The sequence below is a fragment of the Mandrillus leucophaeus genome, unplaced genomic scaffold, assembly GCF_000951045.1.
Source record: "Mandrillus leucophaeus isolate KB7577 unplaced genomic scaffold, Mleu.le_1.0 Scaffold1254, whole genome shotgun sequence".
Taxonomy (NCBI): Eukaryota; Metazoa; Chordata; class Mammalia; order Primates; family Cercopithecidae; genus Mandrillus; species Mandrillus leucophaeus.
Window position 1 is genome coordinate 39,531 of NW_012100921.1, and position 25,091 is coordinate 64,621.

The 25,091-nt window shown below is 44.8% G+C and overlaps 3 protein-coding genes across 4 annotated transcripts; all 3 read right to left on the reverse strand.

Annotated features, from left to right (window-relative positions):
- Window positions 1-1,849: 1,849 nt before the first annotated feature.
- On the reverse strand, window positions 1,850-4,536 carry UBQLN3 (ubiquilin 3). 2 transcript variants are annotated; one of them, XM_011971968.1, is made up of 2 exons: window positions 4,425-4,536; window positions 1,850-4,144 (listed from the first exon to the last, which is right to left on the reverse strand). In XM_011971968.1, the coding sequence occupies exon 2, from the start codon at window positions 4,106-4,108 to the stop codon at window positions 2,141-2,143; it is 1,968 nt and encodes a 655-aa protein (XP_011827358.1). In that variant the 5' UTR covers window positions 4,109-4,144; window positions 4,425-4,536; the 3' UTR covers window positions 1,850-2,140. The 2 variants fall into 2 exon arrangements, with proteins under 2 accessions (XP_011827358.1, XP_011827359.1); XM_011971969.1 differs by having other exon boundaries at window positions 1,850-4,177; window positions 4,425-4,507.
- A 4,389-nt stretch (window positions 4,537-8,925) lies between these two features.
- UBQLNL (ubiquilin-like) lies at window positions 8,926-11,382 on the reverse strand. Its single transcript, XM_011971970.1, is given in 3 exon segments — window positions 8,926-9,845; window positions 9,847-10,001; window positions 10,004-11,382. Coding segments are annotated over 3 exon segments (1,653 nt in total). The 5' UTR covers window positions 10,968-11,382; the 3' UTR covers window positions 8,926-9,311.
- Window positions 11,383-12,214: 832 nt separating this feature from the next.
- On the reverse strand, window positions 12,215-21,803 carry LOC105533510 (olfactomedin-4). The gene is given in 9 exon segments (XM_011971986.1): window positions 12,215-12,976; window positions 14,612-14,695; window positions 15,403-15,567; window positions 16,122-16,313; window positions 17,096-17,158; window positions 20,957-21,084; window positions 21,087-21,201; window positions 21,290-21,502; window positions 21,642-21,803. Coding segments are annotated over 9 exon segments (1,884 nt in total).
- Window positions 21,804-25,091: the final 3,288 nt, after the last annotated feature.

Sequence of the window (25,091 nt, forward strand, 5' to 3'; positions counted from 1 at the left end):
ATAAACAATAGGTTTTTCTTTAATCTGGACAAACACTATCCCCTAATGGCAAGTGCAGTGAGGGGAAACTGAAGCTGTATTAGTCTGTTTTCACGCTGCTAATAAAGACATACCCGAGACTGGGCAATTTATAAAAGAAAGAGGTTTACTGGACTTACAGTTCCACATGGCTGGGGAGGCCTCACAACCATGGCAAGGAGAAGCACGTCACATCTTCCCGGCATGGCAGGAGGCAAAAGGAGAGCTTATGCACAGCAACTCTGGTTTTTAAAACCGTCAGATCTCGTGAGACCCATTCACTATCAACAGAACAGCAAGGGAAAGACCCGCCCCCATAATTCAATCATCTCACACCAGGTCCCTCCCACAACACGTGGGAATTATGGGAGCTACAAGATGAGATCTGGGTGGGGACACAGAGCCAAATCATATCAAGAGCCTTGTGCTCAACCTAGACATCGAAACCTAAATCGCTAGAATAAATGTTTTCCCAAAGGCTGCTTTTATCTCCTTTAAGCCTTACGCTAGCAGCTCTAAGTTACACAGGATGATCAAAATATCCTGGGCTCCAAGTAGAGGTTCTCTCTCTCCCAGTACTGAGTCTCTGACATCTAAACACACACCACAGCCACTTTTAGATAGCCCCCATCAAGACCTCTTTACTTCCTTCACAGGAATATAGTGTGAATGTTTCTTATGTTTACACTTCCATTTTACGATGAAACTGATTTAACAGGCTTTTACATATGTACATAGAATGTACCCATGTGAAGATGTATTTAAGCGGATGTGCATTTGTCTACAGTGAGTTTACCTGACACATTTATGTGCATATGGATTGGAAAGCATTATTTACCAGCTTGATTTATGAACTGTAGCACTTTTACCCTAGAAGTACATGGGTAATGCAAAGCATCCTTGAATGCAAACAAGGATTTAGTCTGAGATGCCAAGGGCATCTTCCGTGTGTTGTGCACCTCCTATGTCGGTGCCTTTGTACATAATAGCTCTTCTGCAGGAAAGCTCTTCCCTCCTCCTTCAGAGCTTTACCTACTTAATTCTTACCACTTTTTGGATTCTAGTTTGCAGTACACACTCACAGAAGCCTTTCCTGTCTCTCCAGACTAGATCAAGACCCTGTTCATGCTATTTCACAGCTCCTCATCTTTTTCTTTACACCACTTATTATAGTTTGTAATTATATATAATGTGAATTGTATAGTCACAATTTGCACAATTCTTGCTATAAGATCATAAATTCATAGAGGCAGGGCAGTGAGTAAAACTCTTTTTCTCATATTGAATTCCCAATAGCTAGCAGAATGCTATACACAGAGTAGGTCTTCAATTTTGAGCTTGAAGTTGCAAAAAATTAACTCTCTGAATCTGGTTACAAGGGACTGTATAAAGTCGGTGAGATTCAGGAATCTGAGAAGTCACTCTGACTCCTTTGCTGCTCTGTCTGCTCAGAGATCAGCATCAAATCCTGGAAGTGAAAGCCATTTGGGGGATAGTCTTCAGGGGAAGTTAAAGAAAGAAACTGTACCCACTTTTCAGTCAGGTTAGTGGTAGGGAGCTCGGAAAACCAGAGCACCTGGTAGCAGCTACTACAGGACACAAAATCTGAAGAAACGCTGAAAGAACACTGGGAAAGTTGCAGGCGTCAACCTTCAAAAGGTTGCAACAACATTTCCTCCTCTGTTCTTCAAACCTGTGAGTCTTCTAACTTCAGATCTTTTAGTTTCCCTCCAAGTCCTTCCATCCATGTAGAGACAGCCCTTATCACTACCTCTTCTCCCGTATCCTTCCTTTTTTCTCATAGCCCACATGAATGAGACTCAGGCAAGAGTTCACATTGGAAATTGGGTGTAATTGCATCTCAAGATAGGCATAAGCAGAGCTCAGACCGGGGCCCCCCGATGGTATAGTGGTACAAGTGGTTGACTCATACACAGTGCCTCCACTATGTTTTGGCAATTAGTCTTCCTCGTTGACTCTGGAACAACATTGCCTCCACAGTAAAGGGCATCATAGTAAATTTTGTTTATAATGCAGCTGTATTCAAAAATGGGAGAGCTAGGGAAATAGGATATGGGAAAAAGGCACAGAGGAAAACGTATGGTCTGAATGACTAAGACGCCTATGACTGTCTCAGCTTCTCCGCAGCAGCATCCACATCGCCCCCCGTAGCAATGAGGGCCTGAAGATTGGCTTCACGATTTAGAAAACCCATGGACCGTAGTTGCTCCAGCTGCACCTGAAAGTGAGCCTCAGGCTGCAGCTGCTGGGGATTTGTACTAACTAAATCTTGCAGCATATGGAGAAAGGGAGGGGAATGGAAGCCCAGCTCTGCAGAGTCCAGTGCTGGGAACACCTCAGGAGGTGGATTTGGGAGAGGATCCTCAGACATAAGGGGATCTTCTCTAGACTGTATACCTCCTGCCACACTACCCATCCCTGCTAGGCAAGGCATGAACCAGAGTAGGAGGTGAGGTGCTTCAGTAGCTAGGACCTGCAGACCCTGCTCAATCTGCCGCAGGGCTTGCATGGCACGAGGGTTTGCCATGGCTGCCTGAAGGTGCATCAGCAGTGGCAGCTGTGGTTGTATCTCATCCTGTAACTGTGGAGCCGGATTCATGCCATCTGGCCTCAGAGATCTTGGATAAGGTGGGGATGGCAGCCAGGGAGGCCCAGGGATTCCAGGAATGGCTGCCGTGGGGGAAGAGGATAAGGGAACAAATGGAACCCTGTTGGCAGAATCTCCCAGCCCCGAGACAAGATCAGGCAAGTTTGTACTATGTCCAGTAGGGCTTTTCCCTGCACCATCTTGGTCTCCACCTTTTCCAGTACCATTCTCTGTGGGATATCTCAGGAAAGCTGGGCAGGAGGACCTTCCCTTGATTGCTACTGACTCCTTGGGGAGAGGCTGGCCTGACCTAGGCTCCTGAGATGAGGGTGACAATGGGGGAACTCTGTTTACTGGTGGTGGTCGTTCCTGGCTTTGGCTGAGGGCAGATGCTGTCCCCTGTAGATAAGTTCCTAGGGACTGGGGGTTCTCGTGTAATTGCTGGAGATAGTCATAGAGTCCTATAATACCCAGAAAGTTTGGAAACCTATTTCTGATGTCAGCTGCATCCTGATCCCCATCCTGCCTTTGTTGCCTGCTACCTGAGCCTCCATGTGTAGAAGTCCAGGGGTTGGGGAGAGGGTCACAATTCTCCATCCTTGAAGGTTGGCTTGTGGTGGTGGTGGCATTATCGGTAGTGGCAGTGGCAAAGGGATTGCCACCAAACTGCTCCTGGACTGCATTAAGCATCGGGTCCATAATATCTGTGTACATAGTGCGAAGCACATTGTAGCCACCAGGAATGCTCTCCAAGTTACTGAGCACCCGGTCCTGGCTACGTATCATCTCCTGCATCATGGCAGGGTTACGTAAAAACTCCAGTGTCTGCCGCATAATTTCAGGGTTGTTGAGAATATGCCCAATCTCAGGGTTGTGCTGGATTAGCTGCTGCATATGGGGGTTGTCAAGAACCAGCTGGCGTACCAGGCCTGTGTTGGACAGCAGACCCTGGATGAAGGGGTCATCAATGAGCTGAGCCACAAACTCAGGCACAGACACATGCTGCCGCATTAGTGAGTTTGGCTGGTCAGGGAAGCCACGATCGGTCAAGCCCAGCTCATTGAGGCCTGTGAGGAGACCTAAGCTGAAGGCAGGGGGCCCATCTGCTGGGTAAATGGAGCTTGGCTGAGGGAGTGATCCAGGACTTGGGCCCTGGGTAGGGACAGAGGCAGCTGGGCACTCACTGCCCATGGCACGGCGCTGCATCTTGATGACCAGGTGGACAGTGAGTCCATCTCGCACTCCACACTGTGCCAGTGAGTCAGGATCCTTGAGGATTTTGCCAGCAAAGATTAGAACAAGCTGATCAGGGTGGGCCTTAAAGCGCTGAGATATCTCTTCCTTCAGCTGCTGGATGGTGCATGAGTCTGTAACTGAGAAATCCTCCTTGTCTTTGGGCGTCTTCACTGTCACCTTGATGAGGTGGGGATCCCGGACTGGTGCTGGGCTGCCCTGTGGCAGGGCTTCTCCACCTTTGGCCATGGTGGCAGCAGGAGACCCAGGTCTGTGGGGACACAGCTAGGGGCATGGGGATGGGAGACCAAGATCATCCTTTCAGGCAATGGCAAAAGTAGGAAAGGTGAGCATGAAAAGGGGCTTGAATATCAGGATAGGGAAAGCTGCAGGGTCTACATGAAAGGGGCCATGAGGTTTCTGGGGCAGGATGCTTTAGGAGGATTGCAGGATTGAGACATGTTGGAATCAGGGGAGGGAAATACAGGGCCCTGGGAAAGAGGTCTGTAGTTGATGAGTACAGGGACAAAGGTAGGAGGAAGGGCCCAGGCTGGGGTGTACATACCAGTCAGCTGTGGTCCCGTCCTTCTCTTTATGCAAGGCTCCAAACCTCCCTCATCTTGCTACACAGCCACCCCTGTGGCCTTCTGGGTCAGAACCCGCACTATCAGGTCCCTTCTGTGACCTCAGTGCTGACGTCACAGCCTCAATCAGAAAGTTCTTGAGACTTCTCTAACGAGCTCTGGATCCCTGGGAACTCTTGCTGTCCCATCTTTTACCACTTCTACCTTCTTCCACCTCAAGTGCCTTCCTGTGGAGACTTCTGTGGAGGCTCAGACTGGGATTGGAACATTATAAAACATCTCTCAGTCCTCTCTGTCTCCATTCAGACCCTCATTCAGCTACTTCCTGGTCCAGGGGCTTCTTCCTAGTATCCTATGTCCCAGTTTTCTGTCTTATTCAACATTAACCATGAATTCTTTACATATTTTCAAAGTATTGATTTGCTGATGGATGGGATTTGGGGCATAAGGGAGGAGTCAAGCATGACATAATTTTTTTTTTTTTTTTACTTCAAAAGAAATCGTTATCCTCCAAAGGAACTCAAAGGACTGAATATTTACTAAGATAAAGATTAGGAATAAGCACTTTCTCTAAATCAGCAGATTGTTAAACAGTTTTACATACATTTGAGATGTCTATTTTACATACAAATGGAGATGTACAATGGTAGTTGAATATTATAAGTCCAGAGTTTATTAGCATTCAAAGGGTGCTTAACATCATGGACTGGTTTAGATTAGCTAGTTAGTGCATACAGGCAAAATGATAGAGATTTTAAAATCTGAGTTTTGTGGCTCTATAACATTTAGAAATCTGGAAGATCAGAAGAATTTGGCAAAGGAAACTGAGAAAAAATAAAACAATAAGGTAGAAAAAAAGAGAGAGAAAAGAGAAAGGCCAAAGGAAGAAGAGTTTCAAAAAGGAGAGAGTGACCAGCCATGTCAAATGATACTGCTAGGTCAGGAGAATGAGGATTGAGAATTGGCCACTGGATTTGAAAACATAAAGAATTGGAGACCATGATAAGACAAGCTTTGGAAGGATAGTAGAGGAAGGAAGCCTGATTAGAGTGTGTTTAAAAGCAAATTGTTTGAGAAAAAGTAGATCCAGTAAGGGTATTATAAATGCAAGAAAGGGGATGACAGCTATGTGGGAATGTGGGGTTAAAGGCTTTTTAGATTTTTTGTCTTAAGAATAGTGTGTGATGTTTATATTCTGATGGAAGCAATTCAATGAGTAGAAAAAAATTGATGCATGAGAAAGGGAAAACTATTAAGTTATTGAATAGATAAGTTAGAGAGATTGGGAGCAAGTGCCCATGTGGAGAGCTTGATTTAGGGATATGAACAGTTTATTCATGACAGCAGAATGCATGGGAGGCAGAGTGTATTTGGACAGATGTAAGCTGGTTGATTGATTTCATGGCAGACACAGGTAGAAGTCCCTTCTGATTATTATTGTCTTTCTTGTTGAAATAAACACAACTTTTAAGATTTAGAGAAGAGAAAACAAGATATGAATTGATCATCTGAAAGAATAAGTGTTAGGTTTCGAAGGGAAGGCAAGGGTTAAAGAAAGACACACAAACACAGCAAATGCAGGCTTTATATCTAGCATAAAACCTAGAGAAGTGTGGGACCAGCCTAATGCCAGAGCCCACAGCTGCTTACAGGCCGGGGTAGTTTATAGGTATGGGAGCGAGTGGTCTGAGCAGTATGGCTTGCTGCCTGGCAGGATATTGATAAGATGTTCTCAGGCGGTTTGGTCCTTGTTTCTTTAGGACATCATCGTGGTGTTCAATGGACCTTTGCCTAGCAAGGTATGATAGGGCCTTTGTCCTCCTTGTGGTCAGGTGGTTAAGCAGGATGTTTCTCATAGCCTGAACCACTGTGAAATGTTTCACTTTGACCAAGGTCTGCAAAATAGTGGGAAGTTTACAAAATGATGCAGTTTGGACTAACAATAATTTAGTGAGTTAACTAGGATAGTAGATTTCCAGGTATGATCTCCAAACTGAGAGCATTAGCACCACCTGGAAACTTATTAGAAATGAGAGATTTCAACGCTACTGTAGACCTACTGAATCAGACACCCTTGGGATGTCGTGCAGAAATCTGTATTTTAACACACACTCTGGGTGATCCTGGTGCAGATTCTGGTGAGAATTACTGGACTGGGAAAATGCAGCTAGGATTGCTAAGACAATAATTAAATCTTTTGGTAATAAGTTTAAATGAAACTAGTCAGCACAGTTGTATGCTTTTCTTTGCCTAAACAGAGACTAGGTGAAGAGTTCAGTATCACCATAATGAGTTAACTAGGCAAGTATTATGCTACAATTATTATATTCATAGGTCATGAAATAATCTTGGAGCCAGAAAACTAGGGCTGAGAAGCAGCAAGATGGTGCAAGAATGACATCTATCCACTTCCAAGTTCAAGGGAAACAAAGATGTAGCCACTGCTGGAGAAGCAGTGTCTTCAGTGAACATTCAGATCTCCATGATAGCAAAAAGGTATAGTCATCTTTAGAAAGAAGGTTGTAGATATGTAGGTTTTTCTATTGCTAAGTTATGACTTCTAAATGGTAGGATGAAAAGACTTGGAAAATTGGTAATGAGTAGAAAAATGAGTCAAGTAAGGAATTTTCAGAGCATATTGTGATGAAAATTAAAAAGATGACCTGGATAGCTTCAGCTTTTTATGCAAGCTGTAGCAGAGAGGGTATGAAGCTTAATCATATTAAATGGGGAGGCAAAAAATCCATTTTCACTGTAATTTATTTCTTGAGACTTCTTTTTGGTAGGTGTGGACATGAAGCAGGGGTCTTTGGCAGTGAGCTTTCTAGAAACACTTGAAAGTTTGTAAGCCTGTTCTTCACTCTTACTGATGGCCATGTTGGGGCTCAGAAGGGGTTTGTTGAGCACACAAATCTCTGTGGATGGGTCCCCTTTAGAGTCCAGAATCTACTTCTCAGCACCTCCCCTGCTCCCACCCCAGTGCAAGAAACCACTGTTTCTCAACTTCTCTATTGTAAAAGCCTCCTAACTGGTTTCTCTGCTTCCCTGGTTTTTCTCTCCCACAGTGCATTCTCCATTGTGAAGTCAGACTGATAAATTGAATGATCTGATTTATTTGCTCAAAACTCACCAGTGACTATTACATTCACAGTAAAATCCAAAGTTTTCACCAGACCTATAAAACTTTTCACAATCTCTCTGACTTCCTTCCCATTCCCCACTCCTTTTTATCCATTTCAGCTGTATCACCTTCTTGTTACTCTTAAAACACAGCAGGAATACTGCTATCTTGGGGCTTTTACTTTCAGACAGCTCATGGATCATCCTTCTCCCAGTGAATTGCATGTTCAGTTCTCCTAGTTACATCTGATTTCTACTCAAATGTCACCTTTTCAGAGAGGCCTTCTCTGATCACCCTAGGTAGAATATCTTGTTCTGATTCATTTTTCTTCACAGCACTTACCACCTAACATAGCTTGTATCTCCACAAAAGACAGTAAAGTCAATAAATAAAGGATCTTTATTTTTTTTCACTGCTATTTTTTCAATGCCTAAAACAACACTGAATTATTCTGGTAAGAGTGTATTAAATTATTTAATCATGGAATAATTAAAACACAAGTAACTGCATATCCTGCCATGCTGGGATACTCTAGGTGAGGCAGAAAGAGAAAAAAGTGGGGCAACCACGGAAAATGTAAACTACAAACATAAGATATACCAAAGGAGATGATATTCTTGGAAGGTGCTGTGCCCCATGGAGGGCTGGATTTGTGGTGACTGAGATATACAGTAGAGATGGCAGCAGCTGCATCTCTGTGTGCTAACGAGAAAGTAGTGATAACCCATCACCGTCTTATAATGGTGGTTATGTCAATGAGTAAGAGGCTCCAATGACGATAACTATTCATCCGGACTTGGTTGATATGTGAATTCACCATAGTCTGGCCCACATATTATTTCTGTTCCACTTTCAAACTTGAACAATTTGGGTTTGAGAAATTCAGACAGTCTTTATGACTAAATATCTAGGCCTATCTATGTAAAATGTTTCCCTTTCTGTTTGAGCATGTTATGATTGTTTTCCCTACATATGGGTCTGTTTATGTGTCTCTAGGTATTTGCATCCGTGTTTGCACCTGGCTGTGTGTACTTGTATGTGGACTCTATATGCCTCTATATGTGAATTTTTTACTACGTGAGCTTGTGTACATACACACACCTGTCTGAGGTGACATGCTCAAAATAATCAGTTTCATATACTGTGCTCAAGTTTCATATACCACATTCAAAATGCTCATGTTTTAGAGATAAAAACATTATTGTCCCCTCTATATTAATACATGCATGTGGTTTATGTGTTAATGTATGTATATAGGTGAGACAAAAATATCACACAGTTATTTTTTTCTTTTTTCTTTTCTTTTTTTTTTTTTTTTTTTTTTTTTTTGCAAAAGAAGTAAAGCCAAACCTCAGATCAGGGCAAGTGAGTGTAGCCATTTTGTTGACAGATGTTCCAGCCATGGCCAGTGATCTATTATTCAGTACAAGACACACTGGTTGATAACTCCTATTCCAGGACTTCTCTTGGCTGGAAGCATCGGGAGAGGTGGAAAAGGCAAATGAGATGGTCAGGTGGGTCAACAGACAGGTGGCAAGCAAAGAAGTAGGCATGGTGGTTAGAATCTCTGGGATCCCTTGAGCTTGTGGGTAGCAGCATTGGTGTCCCCTTCAGTAGCAATGAGTGCCTGTAGATTGGCATGGTGGTTCCCAGCTTCCAGGGCCTGGAGAGATTCCATCTGTTTGCTAAAACGAATCTCAGGAGCTTGCAGAGGGTGGTAAGGGTCCCCATCTGGGGATTGTAGCCTCTACAGGACTGTTCCAGGTTTGTGGCAGCACTCAGGTCCCTTAGGCTCGGGTATATCCAAAACATTCCAGGAACAGAGCACTGTGTCAGGATAGCTGCAGCTGGGGGCAGAAAGCCAACCCAAGCCCCATAGGTAAGGTGCAACCCAAGGTAGAAGAACCGGAGCCGCTGTGGCCAGCAGCCAGAGGCCCTGCTCAATCTGCAATATTGCTTGGAATGCTTTAGGGTTGGCTAAAGCAATAAGAAGATCAGAAATCTGTGTCTGCTGCAGGAATGTGGGCAGCTGCTGCCTCCACTGTTCACTCAGCTGAGGCATACTCATGAACAACATAATCTGAGCTGCCAGGTAGGGGGTGTTCATAAGCGACTGCATCATGCCTCCTGTGATATGGGAGCTGGTCTGTTCATCTGACAGCTGGAGATCACCCTCTAATATCTGTCTGGAGCTACTTAGAGAAACAGTGGCATCTTTGTATTCTTCTTGAAGCTGCTGGGTAAGCTCTATGCTAGGTAAGGCTGGTATCCCAGCTGGCTGGCCGAGTGGCACAGACATGGCTCTGGCCCTTGGTGGAGATCATAGCAGTGTTGGCCTTGGAAGTGTGGTTGACCTTGTTAGGGGTGTCACTGACTGAGGTGTTTGAAGATAAACCACCAGAGCTATTATAGATGACTCGGGTTGCAGGATGCTGTGGAGCTGGTCTTGTCGTTCCTGGGATGGTGGTGAAGGTGGAGGTGAAGACTGGACTTGTTCCAGCACTTGTCCTGCCAGGAGAGCTGTGAAAGGATTTCCTCCAAAAGGATATTGCATACTGTTCAGCATTTGATCATTAATGTCAGCACAGTTCTGACCCAGGGCATTATTCCCACCTGGCACTGTCTCTAAGCCCAGATACAGCTGTGGGTTCAGTGGATACTCAAGGTTTTGTGAAGGTTGCTGGATCTGTATTATCTCTTGGATCATAGCAAGGTTCCTGGCCAGCTCCAGAGTCTGCCATAGGATCTCAGAATTGTCAAGAAGGTGGGAAACTTCTGGGTTCTGCTGCATCAATTGTTGAGTGTCTAAATGTTCTGAGATGAACTGCCGCATGAACTCCATGTTGGACAGAAGCCGCTGGATGCTAGGATTCTCCAGCATCTGTGCTTTGTGCTCTGGATGGCTCACTTCCAAGTTCTGGGTATGCACTTTGGGTGCATCAGGCCCCACAAAGTGGGCCAATTCTACTGGAGCTTGATTCATACCAGTTGGTTGGTGCACCCCGCTGCTGTTTCCTTTGGTGTTTCTGTTCCAGTGGCAGGGATCATTCATTGGCAGATCCTGGAAGGAATGGGCTAGAGATCTGGAGCCATGCTTGGACATGATGACCAGGTAGATGGTGTGGCCATCCATGATGCCCCTCTGGCTCAGTGTGTCATGGTCTTTGAGAAGGCGGCCCATGAAGACCAGCACTAGTTGGTCCATTTGGCATTGGAAGTGAGCCAATAGCATCTCCTTGAACTGCCTCACCGAGATGTCATCAGCTACCATAAAGTCTTTCTGGTTGCCTGCAGTCTTCACTATCACTTGAGTGGCACTTGAAGAGATATTTTTGTCTGCCGAAAGACCTGAAGGACATCCACTCTGGGACATCCTGGATGTTCGAGAGATGGCATGCGACATGCGCTTTAGTGGGCGGGCAGATGGGGTGCAGGTGGAAGCTGGGGCAGAAAGGGTAGAGGCAGGCAAATGTTTCTGCTGGCCTTTGTCTCAGGTATTGTGTTCTCATGCCACAGGATAGTTTCCTTGTTGCCCAAAAAGGGATGAGTGACCAGGCTAGGGCCAGGTATTTTGCGATGTTGTGCCCTCACCCCAGTTCTCCAGATGTGGCCCAGCTGAGGCCTGGCATGGCTACTGATTCGTACTTCACCCACGGTGGACAAAGTGGTGATGACTTCTCCTAGGGTTACCCCTCCTCCTACCCCACCCTCCAAGGGCATGAATCCTCAGAAAAGGGATATTGTGATGTCAAGTCTATCCTCACGGTCACCCTGGGCCAGCTGGGGAATGAGGACATATTTCGGGGTCCAGGTCTTTACAATAAAATAAAACAATTTTCCAGAAAACAGGGACAAAGTTCTCTGGATGGAACTAGTAAGAAAACAAAAAAGTAAATAAAAACCATATTTTTAAATGTGGGACGTGTGTTTCTGTGTGATACTGTGTGTATGTATACATGCAGTATATACCTTTATATATATACATACATATATACCTTTATATATATGTGTATATATACATATATATATATTTGTGTATATATACACATATATATATTTCTGTCTCTTATACACATCTAGATGTGTATAAGAGACAGGTGTGTATGTATACATGCAGTATATACCTTTATATATATACATACATATATACCTTTATATATATGTGTATATATACATATATATATATTTGTGTATATATACACATATATATATTTTCTCCCCAGGGACCTCACAGGAAGGTAGAGATAAGAAAGGGAACTTTCATATCCTACTCTAATGACCAGCTGCCCTACAGCTTCTGCACTGGAATCAGATGTTCCCAACCTGAAACCGACAATTCTAGATCACAGAACTCTTGAGTTCCAGAAGCTGGATTTATGATTCTCCAAAAGGAATATGAGATGCCAAAGCATCAGAAAGAGAGGGTACCATTTTCTTAGCTAATATTTTACTTTTTCCCTATCAAATCCACCTAGACCATTATTAAAGGGAACCTTAATATGCTGATTGAGATATTAATTACATAAAGGACTCACTAGATATAATCAATGTCTTCCAATCATTAGGACCAATGACCACTTTGGGATGTGGTCCTCCTGGAGGTAAGGAAGAGGGCACACTTCTACTAATGCTCTGCCCAGCCCTGGGGTCTCAGGGTCTGGAAGCCTTGTTAGGTTTGACAGGTTTTGGTGGAGCATGAACCCCAGAGGGCCTCTTGGTGGGTGATCTTGGTAGCCTTCTCTTCAGGAAGGTGAAATCATAATTTATCAGGTAACCATCATTGAAGACATAGAGCTTGTGGTCTGAGGGGCAGTAGTTGATGCCCTGCAGCTTTTCCAGCATCTTGTCCAACAGGATGCTGAGGCGACGCTCCTGCCCGGTGGTGGTGTCAAAAGCATAGAAGATCTCCTTTTTGTGGGTGCTCAGTGAGCGTAAGGCATAGAGCACCCCACAGACCATGAAGGCCCCTGACAGGGCTGGCTTGTACTGGCTAGTGCACCAGGTTTCCTCCACTTCTAGGGTGCTAGTGTTGAGACGACTCACAACCAGGTTGCCCTTGCTCTCCTCAGTGGCATAAAGAACCCACAGCCCCTTCTTATCACCAACAAAATCTAAGTCCTTCCAGGGCACACCAGCACAGGAAAAGTGATTGTTATAGGTGGCACCAGGCAGCAGATGCCACAGCACCAGGATGTTGGAGGAAAGGTCCATCTTGGTCATGTTGCTTGTGCCATAGTAGTTAAAGTACATAAAGTTCTTATACACAACGTTTCCACTGCCATCACCATAGCCCATCTTCCTCTCTCCATAGTTTTTCAGCAGCACAAGGTCATTATAGGATTTGTACAGCCGATAGTAGTCAAAGTACCTAGGCCAAGCCCTGCATTTGGAATTATTGGGTGACCGCAATAACTAAGGTAACAAAGGGCTATAAAAATGGGCAGATCGGTTTGCTAATCAAGAGCAGGGGCTTTGCTATCAAACAATTGACTTTAGTTCATATTTTACTTACTCAACGATGACAAACTAAACAATTATTTTTTAAAGTAACAGTAATAATAAAACACCAATAGCTACAGTGCCTATTAGACACTATATATGCATAATCTAATTATAATAACAGCACTGTACAGTAGGTTTTATCCTTACAGATGAAGAGACTAGGTCTTAGAAATGTTGAGTCATTTGCTCAAGGTCACACAGCTTATAAGTAAAAACTGTAAACAAAAATAACAGGCTACTTTATTGACTGTTAGTACTGTCCAAAATAAAGCAAAGAAAACAATTAGTAGAGCATTTGTTCCAATGAGCAATCAAAAAATGGTAGCTATTATTTTTTCTTCCTTATGGAGATTCTTCTGTATCTACACTCCACTGCCTTCCACCTGTCCTCAAGATGCAAGGGTCCTGTAACAGGACATATTTCTGGAGCTGGATTCAGGGAGATTTGTTCTCATGAGGTCACATTGGAAAGTTCCTTAAATTATCTCTGAGTTATGAGTAATCTTATCTCTTAACATTTTTCTGTAAGTCCTGATTACCCATAGATTTTGAGAGGGTTCCAAGGCATGTAAACATATTTTATATGCTGCAAAGTGTAGCATATTTGAGTTATATGTTACAAAGTATAGCCTATACATTTTATATAAGCATAGAAATTGGGGAACATTATTTTCAGTAACACTAATTTTCAGTAACATTAATCTTTTTGAGTTGAGCTTCAACTGGGGCTCTTCAATGACTGGTTTAACCTATATTCATGTCTCTTTCTCACAACAGGTCTATATTACATTTTCACACACACTGACTTTTAACATTCTGTGTGTTGGGCCTACCTCCCTAGCAAGGCTGACAATGTATTGAGGGTCTTACTCATCTATTTATTGACTCTTTTAGCCATTCTTTCATCTAATAAATATATATCAGCACCTATGTTTTACATACTTTTCTATGTAATCTCATGTGATCTTCTCATATATGTACAATTATCCCAATTTTACATATGGCTAAGAAGGACTCTGAGATGTTAATTCATTTTCCCAAGGTCACTTAGCTTAAATGGCAGTATTGAGTCTCAAATACAGATTGGCCTAATTCCAAGTCTCAAGCTTGGCCAGAGACATGCTCTGAACTTCTAAGCAGGAAGTTACAATTTTGAGGCCCAGGTGTAGAAGAGTTTGTCCTTTACATAGAATCAGAGTAGAAGTAGAACCATCTTTGAGTTACTATGGGATTATAATTTTTAGACAGTGGATTTGTGAAGGAAGCTCAGGGCAGTCTGGGTCATGCTTGTCTCATGAGAAAAGCATTAGGAGGTGACCTGTTAGGCCTAGGCCAGGTTTGCTTTGGGGCATACTTAAAATAGAGAGAAGAAGCTGGCTTGGGGCTATAAAGAAACCTGTTTGGGTACAGGTAGGGGACATTTGGAAGTAATCTGATTGCAGAACAGAAGTCACTCACTCAGGGCTCACCTGCCATTTGTGCGTAGAGGAGCCACCCAGTAAAGGGAAGAGGCTGGATTGGGTACTGAGTCTCAGCCCTAGGCACCTGCCTTGTATGAGAAGCCTCTCCAATTGAGCTGAACCACAAGGGGTTTGCTAACTTCCTGGAGGCCTCCATGGGCACAAGAAGCTAGGGGATAAAGCAGGCAATATATGAGCGAAGTCTAAAGCACACAACCCACAGGTAGCTGAGTGTGAAAGTATAATAACCATGTGTGGGTTTGAGTGTGTATCCATGCACCTGAGTGCATATACAAGCATATCAGCAGGTTGATTTTGCATAAACATAGGTTATTATGTACATCTGATTATGGGGTGTTCATATGTCTGTGTATACGTATGCCGATGTATGAGAATATATCAATCTTGGTCTGCATTTTTCAGTGACACACAAAACAAGGAAATGAAAGATTTATTCTCTATCAAGATTTGTACTTTGACTGGGTGCAGTGGCTCACACCTGTAATCCCAGCACCTTGGGAGGCCAAGGCAGGCGGATCACCTGAGGTCAGGAGTTCAAGACCAGCCTGGCCAACATGGCAATACCCTGTCTCTACTAAAAATTTCAAAATTAGCCGAGCTTGGTGGTGCTCACTTGTAATCCCAGCTACTCGGGAGCCTGAGGTGGGAGAATCGCTTGAACCCAGGAGGTAGAGGTTACAGTGAGCTGAGATTACGCCACTGCATTCCAGCCTGGGCAACAGAGCAAGATTCCGTCTCAAACAACAACAACAAAAAAATTGTTCTTCCCTCCCCTCAGTTTACCATAGCCAACATGCACTCCCAACCTGGTCTCTGAAGAGATAAGACCTTGAGAAATTCAGTCTGTTCACTCACCCAGGGGGAGGGGTGGTCCAGGTGTCTGGAGGCCTGTTCTTTCTCCTTTTGTCTCTCACATTCACTTAGTTGACTCTCAAGGACATCCACCTCCTGCTGGAGAGCACCAAAGCTGCTCTGGTCAGAGTCAGACAAAAGCTTGAGTGTGAGACTGGCGTTAGTCACCTATGGAAATGAGATGCCCGAGAAGTGGGTTGCAGAGTGTTCTTAAAAACTGAACTCTGGCTGTCATATTCCTCAGCTCAGAGTCTTCTTCCTCAGAAAGAAGTAATATCAGAATTTGTCCAATATGTGAGGTTAGAGAAGACAGGAGACTGTGACAGGGAGGGATTTTTTTTCTTTTTCTTTCTTTTTTTTTTTTTTTTTTTTTTTGAGATAGAGTCTTGCTCTGTTGGCCAGCTGGAGTGCTGTGGTGCAATCTCAGCTCACTGCAACCTCCATCTCCTGGGTTCAAGCTATTCTCTTGCCTCAACCTCCCAAGTAGCTGGGATTACAGGTGTCCACCACCACAACTGGCTAATTTTTGTATTTTTAGTAGAGATGGGATTTCACCATGTTGGCCAGGCTGGTCTCGAACTCCTGACCTCAGGTGATCTGACCACATCAGCCTCCCAAAGTGCTGGAATTACAGGTGTGAGCCACCGCACCCGGCCTAGGGAGGGGTATTCTTTAATCTATCCGTATACCTGGCTCTGGAGTCAGTGGAGAAGGTCCGCTACCACAATAATGCCTCCAATGGCTGTAAGTTGAGTCACCAACTTCTGTGCTCCCTCCAGTTCCAGGCGCAGCAGGTTGAAGGCTGGGTCCTTATAGGGAGAAGCAAGGGCACTGGGATTCCAGGACTCCGGCATGTGACTCATTTCCAGAACCTCATTGTCTTTATCTTCAATGGTGTGTGCATACTCACTGACCTAGGCACGCAGGGGATGAACAGGAAGTTGCCCCAAATGTCAAGACCTGTGGCTCCTCCCATTCAGCTGCATCCTCCCAGACCAAAATTGCCCTATTTTCATCTTCCAGTGGGTCCATACCCATTAATTCATCCATTACTATGGGAGGCACCCCCTACACAAGCCTCTCTATAGTCTGTTACTATCACTGGAGATCCCAAGGATAGTACAGAATTTCCCCTTCATTCTAAAGATTCATCTCAAAGATGAGGGCTGTGCCACTTCCTTCAAACATTTTCTACTTCCAGGACTCATCTCAATGCTGTGTCTATTGGAGACTATGCTTGGATAACTCCCAGCCCCAGCCCAGCCCAGCGATCAAGTGCTCTCTCTAGACAGCTTCTGCTCATACTTGCAAATGAGCTCCTGAACTCTACTTTGTAGCTATTCCAGCTGCTCCAGGGGGATGGGGTTGTTGGGTAGGTGAACCACACAATGGCATGTGTCTCCTTCATCCACAGAGCTTGACACACTTCTCACCAGCTGCAAAGCATGGCCATAGGCACACTAAACAAAATGAAGCATGTTGGGTCAACCTGGGCTGTTTGCAAACATGAAGCAGGAGAAGAGGCTGAGCCTACTTTGGAGTGCCAGAGAAGCATTACCTCTGCACAGGGGTTTCTTCTTGACTGTCTGTTAGTGCATTCCTCTGTTAGGGGATTGAGTTATGCTTCCCTTGATTTCCCAGAATTGAAGCTGCAGGTCCCTTCCAGAACCTATTGGTGGGGCCTACCTCACCCTACCTCATGCACTGGCTGGATCTGGCTGCAGTTCACATTGCTGGAAGCTAATTTTTCTTCAAAGCCCTGTGGGAGAGAGCAAAGCTGGTCTGCAGAGATGTGTTAGGGGATAGGCTTAGGAAGCCTCAGTTGTCTACAGAATCCCCATTCTAGAGATCTGACAGATTCCTACAACTTTACCTTGTATTGAAGACAGCAGGGACAGACTTGCAAATCATCAAAGGAACAGTAACAATACCATAATGCATCATTCTGAATGGATGTTTAGCATTCACAAGACATAACAGAGGGTGAATTGTAATCCACATTTTATAGTTGAAAACCATGAGGTTCTGAGAGTCTAAATATCTTGCTAAGTTACATGACTAATAAGTGACAATGCTTCAAGCTGCCTCCAGGTCCCATCTATGTTTTAGATCCTATGCTCTGACACCTAAGGAAGTGGCAGAGATCCAAGTTATGTTGGGGTGGGTATGCAGCACAGGACAAAAGAGTAAGGCTGGGAGGCAGCTCCCTTGCCTCAGCCAGATAGAGAGAGAGGGAAAGTTTCTAGAGAGATGCATAATTTGGTCTCTTCTCCTCCGGCATATGCCTATCATATCACTTCCATATTCAGAACCCAAACCCACTGATCCCATAGCCATATTTCCTGAGTTCTAATCCTGACTCTGGGACACTGGGCAAATTATTTAATTTCTCTGTGCCCCCATTGTCTTAATATGTATAATGGGGCAAAGTGTGGAATTTATTTTATTGTTTTAAGAATTATAGATAGAGCTAAAGAGATGATAGATAGATAGATAGATAGATAGATAGATAGATAGATAGATAGATAGATAGATGATAGAATATTTGTAAAGTACTTAGAACAGTGCCTGGCCTGCCTCTAGTAAGAGTCTTTATATTAGTTATATTTCTCTAAATCCATCCCTTAGTCCCATTTTGGAGCTGAATAAACCAGCACTAGATTCAACCAAGACTCCTTCCCAAATTTTTTTAATGTGCATGCAACACCCACTGAGGTTTCCTAACAAAAACTTTTTGAATTAAAATGTCTGTGGCCCCTGTCCTTCTCTGAGATGTCTCACTCATAGCTTTTATGGCTTTGGCACTATAGCTTAATATGGTTATGACTTCAGCCTGCAGCTCCAGCCCAATAGTTTAGCTTTTGAAGGATAATAAAATAAAGATTGCATAGCCTTTTATAGCCACCCTGAGTTCCTGCATGCTGAGCACAGGAAGAAGGTGGCAGATTTTTGCAGAAAACAGGGCCTCATAACTGAGCAGGGCATACAGCCGAGAGTTCCTTCCTCTATTGCTTTCACCATTGTCTTTCCTCACTCCCCCTATGCCCATACATACAAGCAAAGGGAAAATCAGAACATGCAGGGTGTCCCATCTTTCTTTTCTTCCTCCCTATTTCTGTCTACCCTCACTTTCTCCCAGAACCTGGAGGTTCTTGAACAGAATCAGAGTGGTGAAGGAAGCCAGCCCAAAGCACAAAACAATCTCCACCTACTGCTGTGATCCCTCCACCCTCTGCCTGTACCTGAGACTCTCCTGGGAGCACCAGGGGCAGCAGTTGTGGAGTGGTCAGAAGAGCTATAACAAGCTGCATCTTGCATCAACTACAGGAGTGCATTAAGTACTCGGGGCTCCCCTAGGCTTTTATTTCTAGTCTAAGTAAATAGTTTCAGTAGGAGGGGGTATATATTTTGACATTTGAAAGGGCCGAGAAGATGAAGGAGGTGTGAAGAGGGTATGGAAAGGTGAAGAAGAAGGCTGAGACAGACTGGTGCCTCTAAACATGGTGGTAGTGAGTTTATTATGACAAACAGCATCTTCCGCATCCATCCCTAGGCTTAGATCTTCCTTCACCCTGCTGGGCCCTCTTGTCTAAACAGATTAAGGCAAACCTGAGACATCCTGCGGGGGCCTTGGGATGGTCCCTTTGCAGGAAGGATTATGATGTTTCCCTCAACTTTGAGAAAGGGAAGACTCAAGAAGGAAATGCAATCTTACCTGTTCAATCTTAAGAACAGAAACATTTTTAACTGGGTACACTTGGATGAGGGCCAAAGTGTATATCTGGGGGGATCGCTTCAGCAATACTGTACTGAACTGCTCTGTTATATATCTTCCTTCACCCCTACGAGTTTGCCTCCTGCACTATGCCAGGTACTGTAAACTTTTACATCCATTCCACTATTCAAATACTTCCCCCAGTTCCTCTGGTCTTAATGCCAGCTGCCTCTACAGTCTGTCCCTCAAGAAAGCTCCCTCCCAATATTTCCTAACCTGCCACAGGATGCTGCGGAGCCTCAAGTCTTCTGGCCTCTGAACTGCTGTTATCCCTATAGAGAAGGAAGAGCATAGTTGCTGAGGCCTGGACAAGGAGTCACAAAACTCAGTGCTCTTAGTGCCAGCCAACCAGAATTATTCTCTTTTCTTCTGCTATCTCTCTTGAGTATTTCTCAGACAGTGGGGACTCTCACATTCACCCAAGTGCCTAGGAAAATGTCAGATTTCTTATGAAGGGTCTGTTGCCCCATTTTTCCATTGAGGAATTTTGACTCTGTAGCTCTACTACCTCTATCCTTTATTGTTTCTTTACTTTTCACAGACCCTTAACTTTAGATTATATGGCTGCTTAGTATAAAGTTCCTCTGCTTACTCATCTCATCCTTTGGAATCCTTGCCCTGGTATATACCTAGTAGAGAAAAGTATATGAAACTGTGACTTCCCTTCTGGGAAAAGATTTGAGAAGCTGTGTGGATGTATGACTCCATGAAGACATGCCCAGAGCTTTGTTGGACAATCCTTGCTGAGAGGTCATATCCTTATCTTACTTTACAGATTCTCACCCTCTCACTCCATGCTCAAGGCCAGAGATCCATTCTTCGTTAGCTTCTCTAGCCTGGCCTTGCTGTAGCCATAGGATCCAGAGGAGCACAGAGATAAGGAAGATAAGAGAGGAATAGGTTGGGAAACCTAAGCTGCATGAAGCAGGAAACCTGTCTGGGATTAATATCCAGATGAGTGACAGTAGAACTAAGGCATCTTATGGAAGAAGGAATGTAGGAAAGGAAAAATGAAAGAGCATGAAGATAGAGCATGAAGCATGACAGCTGCTGCTGGAGTTGTGCCCAAATTTTGCCATCTGCAAACAGCCATTAGCACAAGTTGAAAACACAAGAGTAGCCTTAGTATCTGAGTAAGGTAGGGAAAGAGCTTAGTGAGGAAGCTACAGTATTGTGCACGCTCTTCCCATCCAAAGCAACAGATCTTCTAAGCTCTAGTTATTAATCACCCAGGTCAGAAACCATGTCCATTTCCAGAGCTGTGTTCTATTTTATTCACATAATGCCATTTCCCCAGCTCCTCCTGTCTTCATCCCCTTAGCAAACAGAGTTTCTGCTTAGTGTCAGACATTGTACAAGGGGCCCAACTCAGAGACATGTTTCATTAATCTGGTTTTGGCTGGATAAACTGATGGAGAAAAAATAAGATCCTAGTCCACAGGATGTGTCCTAGACCACCTAGTCTGTCACAGTCCAGGACCAACTATTTCTATATGTGTGTAATCCCTCTATGGAGATCAATACAGACTTAGAAATACCAGGAATAGACTGGGTACTGTAGAGCTGGACAGAGACAGGTCAGTTCAGTGTATTTCGCCTACATAATGGGTGATAAAATAGGGCTGGAGTGAGCATAGAGCCACCTGACAACAGACAATGGAGACGTTTTAGTCAGAGCTCTACCCAGATGGGTCCTGTAGCATCACTTGGTCATCTGGGTATGCACGCTGAAGGAAATAGGGATCACATTTATTCCTGTAGGGAGGCCCTCTCAGGGCCAACCTTCTTCACTGCTCCTGCCCAGAAAAGTTGAAGCAAGTGCCTGAGCCTCTGAGTGATCTGCTGAGTCTGCACTCCATAGACCACAGGATTGAGAGCCAGGGACACCATTGCGTAGAGGTTAGCCATTGGATGTGAATATGGCTGGGCACTGTGTGAGACCCAAAACAGTGAGCAAGTAAGGAGAAGAGGGCAGATGTGTAGAAGAGACCAATGACACTACCATGGGCCCCACAGTTACTCAGAGCCTTGTGGCAGGCACCGTGGGATGGCAGATGGCAGACAGCAGACCGCATGGAGAATGAGGGCATAGGAAGCACCTATGAGCCCTATGACCAGGGCTGGGGAGAGCAGTGTGGGGACCAGTCCATACCAGATGATGGGGCAGGTATCTCCACATGCCAGGCGAGACACACCCATGTGTTCACAGTAGGTGTGGGGCAGGGCCCACTGCCCACAGTAAGGCAGTTTCTCTAGCAGGATCACAGGGTGTACCATGACACAGACATCACGGGTCATGGTAGCCAGAGCTACTAGACCTACCACATGCTGGGCCAGCAATGCCCCATAGAGCAAAGGCTGGCAGTCTACGGTCACGGCCAACAGCACTGAGGACTCAGTAATGTGGCAATGATTGCCACATGGGCAACAAAGAGTTGAGCCAAACAAGCTCCAGATGAGATCTCACTGGACAAACTCCAAAGTACCGTGAGAGCTTTGGCACTGTGGATGTGGCCAGAACCAAATCATCAGCTGCCAGAAGCCACAGCAGCTGGTACATGGGTGCCCAGGGTGCCTTGTCAGCAACCACCAGCCCCAGTAGAAGGGCATTCCCTAGCAAAGCTGCCATGTAGAGCAGGCACACAGGCACAGAGTCAGGCATGCAGAGTCTCCAGTCCTGGCATCCCCAGCAGGACAAAGGACCCAGACCCAGAGATCAGCAAGTTCTGATTGAAAGCCAGCAGTGCAGGATCCAGTCCCATCTCCTACTTCCGTCTGGCTATGTCCCTGCAGGATATAAATGGGGCCTGTGAGAGGCAACCAGCAATTGTACAGAGATTTTAGATGAGTGGGAGTGAGGCTAGGGCTTAGGATGCTAAAGCATTTGCTGAACGCCCTCTTTGAGTGAGGCACTTTTCTGAGGATTCAGCATATAGTGAACTATGAATTCCCTAACAGTCTATTGTGTTTGGTTACATTCCCATACAACAGATCAAAGAATTTTGTTCCTGAGAGGTTAATAAACTTACTCCAGGTCACACAGCTGGTGAACAGAAGAGCTAGGATTTGAATCTAAATTCATCTGACTAAAGGCCATATTCTTCTAGCAGCCCTCTCCTCTGGATATAATGTCCCCTCATCAGCCCAGGCAGAAGCAGACATTGGAATATGTTTTTACTAATCACTTGTGCCAGAGGAAGGAATTCATGTTCTCTACACCGAATCTTTCCAACTACAGTGCAGTCTCTGTGTTTCCTCCACCCTAGGAAATATGTAAGCCAGAAAGAAGGAAACGTATTAATAGAATGGCTATTTTCTACTCCATTCACTGACAGATGCTCATCGTTCCTGTTTCATGATCCATTTCCAGAAGCCACTTTTTAAGCTCAGACTCCAAACTTTCCAAAACATTTCATTCCTCCCAGTCTGTCTAGTACATTTTTCCATCTGCTCATGGCTTCTGACACCTCTTTCTCCAACTCTGGTCCACAAGAGCTCTAGGCATCTGGTTGATGAAACTTAATTTGTTCTATAACCAGTATGATTATCCCTTGACTCAACTTTGTGGTTCTTCTTTCCTCCATCCTTTTTCCATGAGAAGATATGCTGGGTTCCCCACACTGGGGCCTTTTAGAGGGTAGAGGGTGGGAGGAGGGAGGGATCAGGAAAAATAACTAATGGATACTAGGCTTAATACCTGGGTGATGAAATAATCTGTACAACAAAAGCCCATGACACAAGTTTACCTATGTAACAAACTTACACTTGCACCCCTGAATTTTAAAAGTTAAAAAAGAAAAGAAAAAAATATATTGGGTTCTATGGAACTCAGTCTGAGAAAATCTGAGGTCCACTAAGGACATAGAAGACAATCAGGGCTGGGCTGCAGTGGAAGGGACTGGGATTAGATACCACAGTGACAGTGCAACTGACGGTCCAGTGAAAGTGGTAACAGGGGGAGACAAGGAAACACTTTGTTTACCTGGATTTAAGTGGATAAATAGCCTGAAAGAAAGCTCTAAGGTAGGGTGGGCTTTCCATGCTCCACTTGAGGACCAGAGTTGTCTCCTGGAACTTCGTGAGAGATAGAATCTGATATTCTAACCTGTCCTGGAGACTGAGGAACCTGGGGCAGGTGAGTAGAGACATTTAGTCTCTACTAAAATGTCTGGTCCTGTGTGAGATCTCAAGCTTCCCATGCAGCCCCCTTGGCAGCAATGCCTCCTGGAGCTTCTCTCACATCTCCACACCCTGTCTCCTGCAGAGTAGAGACAGGCAATAAAGCAGACCAGGCCAGGTGCAGCAGCTCACGCCTGTAATCCCAGCACTTTGGGAGGCCAAGGCAGGCGGATCATGAGGTCGGGAGTTCGAGACCAGCCTGACCAACGTGGTGAAACCCTTCTCTACTAAAAATACACACACAAGAAATTAGTCGGGTGGGGTGGCATGCACCTGTAATCCCAGCAACTCAGGAGGCTGAGGCAGGAGAATCGCTTGAACCCAGGAGGCGATGGATGCAATGAGCCAAGATCGCACCACTGCACCATAGCCTGGGTGACAGAGCAAGACTCCATCTTGAAAAAAAAAAATAAATAAATAAAGCAGACCACACTTTCTCACATGGGAGTCATATTGGCTTAGGAGCCAGAACTTCCTTCTGGAGAATGAGGCGTTGTCAAGTTGCAGAGCTTGACCCTGCCCCCCTCACAGTGGGGCCCTAACGGCTTCTCTGGACTCTGGGAACACCCTGCCAGGGCCCAACTTACCACAAGGCAGGCCCAGTCTTTACAATGCAAGAAGGGTGTCAACTCTCTCAGGATCTAGGAACGTCTCTCCCAAAACCACAGGGCACACACAACACGTACCTTAAGAAGACACTTAAGAAACACAAGAAATTCTTGTACTCAAGTTATGGGCTTTTACTAGGACACTTCCCCTTGGACAAGTTTCAAAGACATCTCCCCCAGATCATCCATGTCTACAACAAACATTTCTCTTTCCATTTCCTCCCATAAACTACATAAAGGGTAGGAAGAGGAAATTGAGGACCCCTTTGCACCCCTACCCCCCACCTCAGCCTCTGCCCTGTATCTTGTTCTTGGAAGGAATAGCCACACCCTTCTCATCTGCCACCTGCATGTTCTGCTCTCTCGTATTTCCAGCCCCTAGCCTCATATCCTGGCCACACCAGCTCAGCTTCCTCTGCAAGTAGAGAGTTTAGCAAAGGACATGCAGAGGGAGAAGTAAAGTGGCATCTCTATTCTTCCTGAGTTTCCATGCACTGGCCTGGCTCTGAGCTGGGTGTGGCTAAGAGTTCTGGAGCATCTTTTTGGGGGTGATGCTACTGCAGAGATGTTATACTACCTTGTGCTTCTTTCTAGGATCAGGAAACCCATGTGTAAAAAGGAAAAGTTTACATAAATCTGGGGCTAGGAACCAGATTTTCTAATTGCTAGTCTGAGATTGTTTGTTCTCCCAGATTCTTAGCCTTGTTCCTCTCTTGATGCAGCTGGATAATTTAGGAATCAGAGAAACCAAGGGGTTGAGGAGGATACTTTTTATTATTTAGGTGCACTGGCCCAGTCAGATCAACATCCAAAAAGACGGAGTCCCGAACAAAGAGTCCAGTTACCTTTTAAGCATTTTGTGGGGCAGGGGGAGATCTGGGCAGGGGGAAGCATATTACAGAGGCAAAAAACAAAAACAGTTATTCACTCGAGACATGCATTACATCATTTCTTACTTTTCAAGAAAAACCATGTTTTACGACTTGAATTTATTTGCCTAGTGTCCTTGCAGCTGCACAGCTAGAGAAACAGTGTCTTGGAAGTTCTGGCTAGGGCAATCAGGCAAGAGAAAGAAATAAAGGGTATTCAGTTAGGAAAAGAAGAAGTCAAATTGTCCCTGTTTGCAGATG

Excerpts from the sequence above, each read along its gene's own strand:
- UBQLN3 (XM_011971968.1), bottom strand. The coding sequence starts at position 4,108 with ATGGCCAAAGGTGGAGAAGCCCTGCCACAGGGCAGCCCAGCACCAGTC.